At 44.9% G+C, this 8642-nt stretch overlaps 1 protein-coding gene across 5 annotated transcripts in view; it reads left to right on the top strand.

Annotated features, from left to right (window-relative positions):
* The first annotated feature begins 1093 nt into the window (after positions 1-1093).
* RBM33 (RNA binding motif protein 33) overlaps positions 1094-8642 on the top strand; it is a 98839-nt gene continuing 91290 nt past the window's right edge. For 2 of the 5 annotated variants that reach the window (XM_068174602.1, XM_068174594.1), the window contains exon 1: positions 1094-1338. In XM_068174602.1, the coding sequence (XP_068030703.1) occupies positions 1311-1338 (28 nt within the window). In that variant the 5' untranslated portion in view covers positions 1094-1310. The remainder of the gene's footprint in view (positions 1339-8642) is intronic. The other 3 variants (XM_068174624.1, XM_068174616.1, XM_068174609.1) reach the window with 3 other exon arrangements.

The following is an 8642-nucleotide window of genomic DNA, read 5'->3' as shown; positions in this document are numbered from 1 at the left end:
AACTCTGAACCTGTAAAGGGAGAACTCAGGGGAGGTTTGAGTGGGGAAGCAAGAACCACATGATCTGAACTTCTTCACTTCAATTAATACATGGGTTAACTTCCCTGCATGCTCAAATCTTGAAAGATGGGGGACCACAGATCTCCCTAACACACCCTGATCCATCCCCTTCACGGTGTATTTAATTAATTAACTCGTGAACATTTTTGTCACCCAACAGGCAGCTGAACTCGGTGGTCCAAGCTGCACCTGGGACTCCTGAAGCCTCAATACAGCCCCATGCGTGCGGCTCTGGGACCTCCATTCAGGAAGGACGTTGGACCCGCTGGAGCCGCAGAAAGGAAACGGAGCTGGTGCAGGGTCTGAGGAGGAGCAGCGGGGGGAGCTCAGCCTGGAGAAAAGGAGACTCAGGGCGACCTTATCACTCTTCACAACCACCTGAAAGGAGGGTGTGGTCGACGGAGAGTCGATCTCATCTCTAAAGCAATCTGCGTTAGGACAAGAGGAAATAGTCTTGAGCTGCACCAGGGGAAGTTTAGGTTGGACAAAATGCGCGATTAGAGATTGGAATGGGCTGCCCGGGGTGGTGAGGAGTCCCGGTTCCCGGAAGCGTTTGATGAAAGACTGGACGTGGCACTCGGTGCCGGGGTGCAGCTGGCATGCTGGTGTTCCGTCACGGGTGGGCCTCGATGATCTCAGGGGTCTTTCCTAAGCTGAGACCGGGATTCAGTGCGAGCCGCGCATTTCAGCGGTGGAACGAGGAGTCACCCGCGTCCGCAAGAGACATGTACAGACCGCCATGAGGGAACGTCTCCCTCCCACTCCCCCTGTTCGCCGAGGCCAGGGGAACCTGTACCAGCACCAGCTCGGCCGCCCCGCCCGCAGCCGGGACGGCGAACCCTGCCCCTGCCCCTGCCCGTGCCCGTGCCCCGCCCCGGCCGCCATTCCGCCCTCACGCCGCCCCCGCGCGCGCGCCCCGCCCTCCCGCCCCGCGCGCGCGCGCGCCGGGGGCGCGGGAGGGACCAACCAGCGGCGCGCGCCGCCCGCCCGCCCCCGCCGCGGGAGGAGGGAGCGAGGTCCGCCGCCGTCCCAGGATGCAGCGCGGCGGCGACAGCGGTGCCGGCCGCCATGTTGTGCTAGTTTGTTGTTCTCCGGCGGCGGGAGCGGGGCCCGCCGGGCGCTGAATCCGAGCCCTTCCCGGCCCGTTGCCCGTGTCATTCGCCGCGGCACCGGCACCCGCCGCTCCGGCGGGCGGCACCGCGGCGCTGCCGCGACCCGCCGCCGCAGCCGCCTGGGCCGGGCGAAGAGCCATGGCTGCCGCGCTGGGAGGAGGCGCAGGTGGGTGCTCGGGGGCCGCGCCCGGGGGAGCGGGGCCGGCTCGGGGCGGCGCGGCCCGCGGGGTGCGGGGACCGCGGGCTCCTGCGGGGCCCGCCCGGGGCGGAGGCGCCTCCGCGGCCGCGGGCCTGGCTGGGGGCGGCGCGTCCCGCGTGGTCGGGGCCGGGGGGGCGCGGACCGGGGGCAGCAGGAGCTGCCCTGGCGCCGCAGGTTCCCGGGAGCGCCGCTCCGGTCCTGGGCGTCGTGCGGCGATGGGGGCTGCCGCGGCCGCTCGGCGGGGCAGGGCCCGGAGGGACAGCGGCCTCGCCGCGGGTGCGGGGCCTTCGGGGAACGTGAGTGGGTTTTATTGAAAGATATTCACGGAGTCACAGGATCAGTTAGGTTGGAAAACATCTCTGAGACCATCCAGTCCAATCTATGACCGAACAGGACCCTATCAACTAAACCGTGCTACTAAGTGCCACGTTCAGCCTTTCTTTAAACACCTCTAGGGATGGCGGCTATTTTTTCACACAGTTTTTACAGATACAGGCTTGAATAACACGACTTTAATCTGCGGTGTAGTTATAATTTATTTCATAGACTGTGCAGAAGTGGAATATCTGACTTGAGGAGTGTAAAATGAAGTCAGTGTTTGACTCCAAGACTCTCAGGTGTTGCACTGTGCTGCTGCATGACTACGGACACCTCTACACGTGGCATTTTAATAGACAGCTGTGTGGTTCTGCTTAAACAAACCTTAAAATGATACTATTTAATTGGGTGATTAAAAGGAAGTCTTTCAGGGGTCTTTCCGGAGTCTTCAGGAGAGGTACAGTTAAGAGGATTTGTGTGTTTCTGTGCTTGCTTTCATCAGGAGCAGCAGTTTTCGATAAAGACTGATCATCGTGGTCAGTTGACCCACTTGTCTTCGTCTGTACAAAAGATTTTGGTGATTTAGTCTCTGTAAGTTGTTGTCGAGGAGGAGAGGGATGATTGGTTCATTGCTCACTCAGCTGAGGGATCTGACTGTGCTCCATGTTGGTTTGATGGATAACAAGGCACATAAACATAATTACATTTTTATGGGAAGTCTTGCCATACATAAAGGTAAATGTTACAAAGAAATTCCCAAATTTAGGAGTTGAGTTTGGGGATAAGGCTGGGAAGGACAGCACTACTAGTAAAACAGCAAATAGTTTAATACCTTGAGCATTGTTATAATAGTGTTAAATATACTGCAGTATTGGAGTTACTTTTCAAAAATCTTTGTGTGAATTTCTGTGGTTCAGATCTGTGGTTCCACTTGTGATGTGGAAGGAAGGTTGCCATTCATGTACTAGGTGGAAGTTTTTGTGATATTATGAGGATGGAGTAATTTAAAGAAAGTTTCATTTTTCAAGCATTTTGCTTCTTATGTTTAAAACTGCTTCAAGTTGAATGAACGTGTTTTGTGTACAAGGACAGGTGCTGCAGCACATAACCTTCAGCAAAGTGGTGAAACTGCCACTTCAAGGCTGATTTTTGTTGCTGTTCTGGAGTTCCATTTGTGTCCAAAGGTGAATTGGGACCCCTTTGTTTTAAGTGGGCACAATGAGTTGTTTGTTCAGTGTTCACACTGTGCTCATCAATAAATGGTGGCCACTTAAATCTGATCCCTCCCACATATAGACAATGTTTGTTTAGGCTTGGTGCAACACTTGCTGAATGGAGGAACCACAGGTCACACACATTCCTGGTTGAGGACGTTCAATACACTTCTAAAGCCCAGTCAAAAAACCTAGAACTTACAGAAATGGAATATGCAACTGTTTTTGGAAAGGGACTGCTATCTAAAGTCAGTAGTGGTAGCATGCGAAAGAAGTTCCGACCTAAGTGGTTTCGATAATTTAAAATTTTAACTGTAGAAACTAATGTTTTGGATTTAGTTTTTGAATTTTTGGGGTGAGGAAAAGACTTCAAAATTCGGACATAACAGCACCCCACTGTTTAAAAAAAAAAAAAAGGGCTAATGATTGGTAAAATAGTACAAAATAGGTATTAGGAATATAAATTAGTGTTAGTTTGATGACATTGTAGCATAACAGCTGACAGAATTAGGTAGTTTTGGCTTTGAGGATGCAGATTAAAGTTTAAGTCCTCTGTAAGTGTATGTTACAGGACTTAGAATGAAATGTGGCATGTCTGCATTGGCTGAACATTTAAATGTATTTGATGGAAGGAAAGTGATGTGTCTGTTGGACAGCATGTATGCACTCATCAGTCATTTATAATCTTTAAAGCTTTGGGGGAATGCTGGTGTGATTCTTTAGAATAAAGCATTCACGTGTACTTTTGTGACCAGATGTTGGTGCAGCAAAGCTTTCTAAGGATGAAGGTTAAGGCTCTTTTGGTGTTGGGTTTCACAAACTAGAAAGTTTTGACATGATGGTCTGTGAGGTCTCTGGGAGTAATTCACAATTGCGTAATAGTTTGCAAATTCTTTAACTAATCAGCCTGATCCAACCTGCTTGAAGTTCTAGAATGGCTGCATGTTGAAACATGAAAAGTCGAGGTGAGTGTGCTAGTGATGAGGGACCTTGAGGGCTCATAGTTACTCATTGATAAGGCAGTGCTTCCCAAACTTCATTCCAATTTTGCATACAAAAACGGAACCAGAGGAAACACTGAATATTGAGTAACATAAAGGGTGAGTACAGAGAGGATGGAGGCTTTCTCTTTACAAGGATCCATGCAGAGCAGGCAAGGGACAGTGGCTACAAATTGCACCAGGAGAGGCTTCACTTGCTACAAGAAAGACTCTTAACAGGGAGGATAATCAGTCACTGGAAAAATTTCCTCAGGGACATGATGGAACCTCTGTTACTGGAGACTTTCAGGATATGTTTGGACAGGGTGCTTGATAAAATATCTCATCTAGGCTCCCTTTTTCATGGAAGACCAGGTGGTGTTGGAGGGTCCCTTCCAACCTGGACTGTTACATGATTTAATGATGATACAAGATAACAACCATTTTGTATAGATGCTGAAATTTTTTCTTGATATTTACTGCAATCACTGTGCAGCTAGATATTAGTATCATTTAGGGAGAGATGGTTACAGGTTAAACAACAAACCGTGTTTAAAACAAAGCAAGGAGAATATTTTCATTGTCTGCCATACTGCAGTAAGGGCAAATTATTGTAAATTTTCTTTTCAGATTAGTTTACTTCTGATGAACATCAGTGGCCTAGAAGACTTTGGGTGGAGATGTCCTGGGGTTGTGAGGCATGACATGGGATGGAGTGGGGGAGGAGTTGGAGAGGCTCCCATCGACAGATTTGTCCCTTCCTGCTGGAAGTCCTGCACGGAGAGCAGCAGAATGGGTGTTTCTTTACCTCTGAGGCTGTCAGCAGCTTCATTTCATTTGAGCATGTATGAGGTTTGCTGTTGCACTCTCAGCAATGTCAGGGCTTTAAAAGCCTCTTGTGAAGCAGTTGATAAAAAGGGGAGCAAAGCTGATCCTGCTAGCACAGCATGTGTGGTACATTCTGTGTGGTGTGGATCACTGTCCAAGGATGCAGTAGAAATTGTCCAGTGTGACAAATTCAGTTGAACTTGTTGTGCTTTGGGCTATTCAGCAGTGGCCTCCAGGGACCAGAAATAGATTCTGCATTTGTGTCTAGGTGATGCATACATTAAAACTTCTCCAAGTCTTAGGTGGTCTATAAAGTTTACAGTTCATGAAATAATATGCTCAGGGGTGTACCAAAAACTAGTGCCCTTGTGTTGTACTTAGTATTGTACTAAGAGCTAGTGCCAAAAAACAAAGCTACTTCTTTGTGCTTGAGGCAGGGAGATGTCCTTTAAACACAGCAATTTTTAATCTCACTGCTTTTTTGACATGGTTTCACTGTTATGAATGTCTTCTTTTTTCAGGTCATCTGATATCAACATAGCCTTGGTATCAGTTGTTTTTACAAAAGCCAGGCCAAACTATTTTATATCAAATACTAAACCTCAGATTTTAGATCACATAGAGTTTGTTATCGGAATAATTTGACTGCTGTCACAGACTTGACCAAAAAACCTCTAAGTAAGTGATGTGATTCATCCTGTGTTATGTTGTGCTGTGATGCAGCCTCAGTTTTAAGTATAACTTTTGGTTGCTGTGAAAGATGCTGGAGAATTTCTGGAGAGTTGCAGTTTCTCATCATTGTCCAAATCCATTTGGGAAACAAGCTCATGTGGATTTTGTGTAAACTCTTGGCCTTTCTTCTCTGTTCAGCATTTGTAAAACGAGGACTATAGGACTTCTGTTTTCCAAAGCAAATGTATTTTCTAGTTCAACCAGACTTTGGATATCATTACTTTTTACTTGAAAGTAGTTTGGGGGTTTTTTTTGTGACTTGGTGGTTTTGTGTTTATATGTAGTTTATTAATTAAAAAAGAAAAGGAAGAAGAGGCCCTGTTTCTTTCAAGCATTGATTAGAAAATTTCAGTTCCAGACAGCATATCATAATTAGTTCTGATCTTGCATATTGCTAGTGACTTGCTTTGCATGCAAACTCTAAATCAAAGTTGGTTGTAAGAAGATAAAAATAATTTCTTTCCTGTAGAACTTACTTTTTTTTTTTTTTGCTTTATTTCTTTGAGGAAGCTAAACTTCATCTATAGGAATAATTTGGAAACAAAACATGAAATACACTAATTGAGGAATGTGTTAGGCAATTGTTAGGTTGTTATACTTAGTCACCAAGTACTTAAGGCTTCTATGAGTAATTGTTTACCAATATCAAGGCTGCCTGGTGTCTGTTCCTGAACGGATAAACAAAACTGTTTGTGTGGTGTATTTGTGCATAATGTATAGTAAGACTGAATGTGATTTCTGTGATGGTATACAAAGGTTGATTTTTTTGCAATAAGTGGGACTAGATTTGTAGTGAGCTTCATTAAGTGTTGGGTTTGTGGCACAGACTTGGGTTCAGAAATTCCTGTTGACCTCATGGGTTTTTTCCAGACAGATGCTGTCAGGATTTGTTACCAGAAGTTTTAGTTAAACTGAGTACAGTTACATTGCCAGCCTGTGCTACAGGCACAGACATTGCTCATGAAACCTGTTATTTTGTGTTGCATAGCAAGAGATACCAAAATTCACTTCACTGTTCATTGTTTTTACATGGTGTACGCAGGTGCTGAAAATCAAGTTTTTACAATTCCTGTGTGTTGTGCAAACTTTAACAATGAAATATGAAGAAAAATATTTTGTAGAAATATGCTATTACATAAAGACAATCTGGTAGAATGTTTTTAATCTGGAGTCTTGCTCTTGAAATGCTGCCAAGTTGTCATGTTCAGTGTTTTGAATGGGATAGAGCAAGATGGGCTTGTTATATTCAGTATTATTTGAAGAACAGAGAAATGGTGTTTTTTCTCATGTGGTAAATGACCTTTTCTCCTCTAATTTTCTGTTTTTTTTGTTCTTTTACTAGCTCCCTTACCTATCACAGAATCATATTTGGTTTATTTTTATTTTGCCTGACAGCAGTGAGTTTTAGTGACTTCATTGAAAGATCTGTTGGGTAAAGAGTACATAGGACTTTTTTATCCATTGATCTATAGAATCATGTGGCATCTCCATCTTGTTTTTGATAAGGAGAAGTCTTCAGTGTCATTTCAGTGCCTGAAACTACAATAATAAGCTTTGTGTTCATGAAAGTGTAATGCTGAAGCAAACCAGAACACAGAATTTTGAAGTGTTCAGGTTTATGAGACAGCACCTGGTTAGTGTTCCAGAAAGCTTTCAGGTGTAGGTCTGGGAGGACTAAAAATGCAGTTGTCAAATGTTTTCCTTACTCCAGAAATCTTGGCCATGGCAGTGCAGTAAAATACTCCATCGTAGCAACAGTTGCTATGTGTGACTACCTTTTTAGGCTGTTAGTACCATTTTAAGATGTTAAGAGCCCTGCAGTGTTCTGCTGATTCACCTCCTACACTTGTGAGACTTAAACTATGCAGCTTAAGATTTCCATTTTACACAAAAAAAAAAAAAAAAAATAGTGAGGATTTTGTTGAAGGGGTATCCACAGAATTAGAAACTGCCATCAGCACAGCCAGAGAATAAATGAGGGTTGCATTTTGTGGATTTCTGGTTTGGATGATCTGTTCTCATAGAACAGGAAAAAAGATACCAGTTTTGGCCATATATCATAGAACCAGAACATAAGCTGTATGGAACAACTTGCATCACTGCTGGTGCAGCACCAGGGTAAATATCGATAAAATAGGAACCTTTCAGTGTGGGACCCGAGTGTGTTTGTGTTTACTTCACAGCTGGCCAGAGCCTTGCATGGTGGGCTGGGCTAACAAATTTAGTCCTTCTCTACAGCATCCTGGACCTTCCCTGCCACTGCTATCACGGTGATTTTCTTAGAACTGCCGTAGGAAGAGCCAAGTGGTGGATTGGTTTGGGTTTTCCCTCTATAACCGGCCTCTTCTGCTTCCTTATTCAGATAATGCTTTTTTTTTGGTTTTCAATAGGTCTCCTCTGGTTTGCTGTGGATTTATTTTGTTTTACTTACTAGTTTTGCCTGGAAATTAGAGGGGTCTTAATGTGTTTAGAGATCACCTATCAGCATCTTCCAGTTGGTACCCAGCTGATACACAAACATGGTCTTGGTGAGCTTTGCCTTTGCCATGGGTGCCTGGAATTGGTAGGAGGAGCTGTGGCCAGTGCCTGGTGTGTCTTAGCAACAGTTGCTGTTGTTTGGCTGCACCGAGACTGCTGGAAGAGATACAGAACTTCTTCCCTGCCGTAGACATTTTAATGCTTTAAAATCTTACGTTCATGGATTTCTACCATCCATTTTTTCCTACTATCTTCCACACAGTAATACTGAGAATTATAAAAAAAAAAAAAACAGAAAAAAAAAAAACAACTGGCTGTTGCTCTCAGTGGTTGTGAACTCTGCTGATGCTGAGTGGTTTTATTTCTGTGCAAGTTAATGTTTTACAAGCATTTAACCACCCGTGACACAAACATTGACTTACAAGTTTCTCAAGGAGAAGCAGCTGTTAATGTTACGTTGATTATTATTTACTGGTATTTTACGATGTTATTGCCTGGACAGGTTGAAGAAAAATAAAAGTCTGTGTGGTTTCAGAAATGGAGAGAAAATGATGCCTCATGAGGACTGTTAGGTATCACGTCACATTGCAGGTGCAAGGCCTGAGTCCATTTCAGAGCTGCTGTCTCACAAATAAAGCTGGCACAGAATGCTGTTTGTAGGTGTGTGACTGTTGTGACCTCCTTTTCTAAAGGAAAGTTGCAACCTGCTCTGGGCTCTGAC

The sequence above is a fragment of the Anomalospiza imberbis genome, chromosome 1 (genome assembly GCF_031753505.1).
Source record: "Anomalospiza imberbis isolate Cuckoo-Finch-1a 21T00152 chromosome 1, ASM3175350v1, whole genome shotgun sequence".
In the NCBI taxonomy this organism is placed as follows: Eukaryota; Metazoa; Chordata; class Aves; order Passeriformes; family Viduidae; genus Anomalospiza; species Anomalospiza imberbis.
Note: the sequence above shows the minus strand (reverse complement) of the source record. Positions and strands in the feature narration are given on the sequence as shown.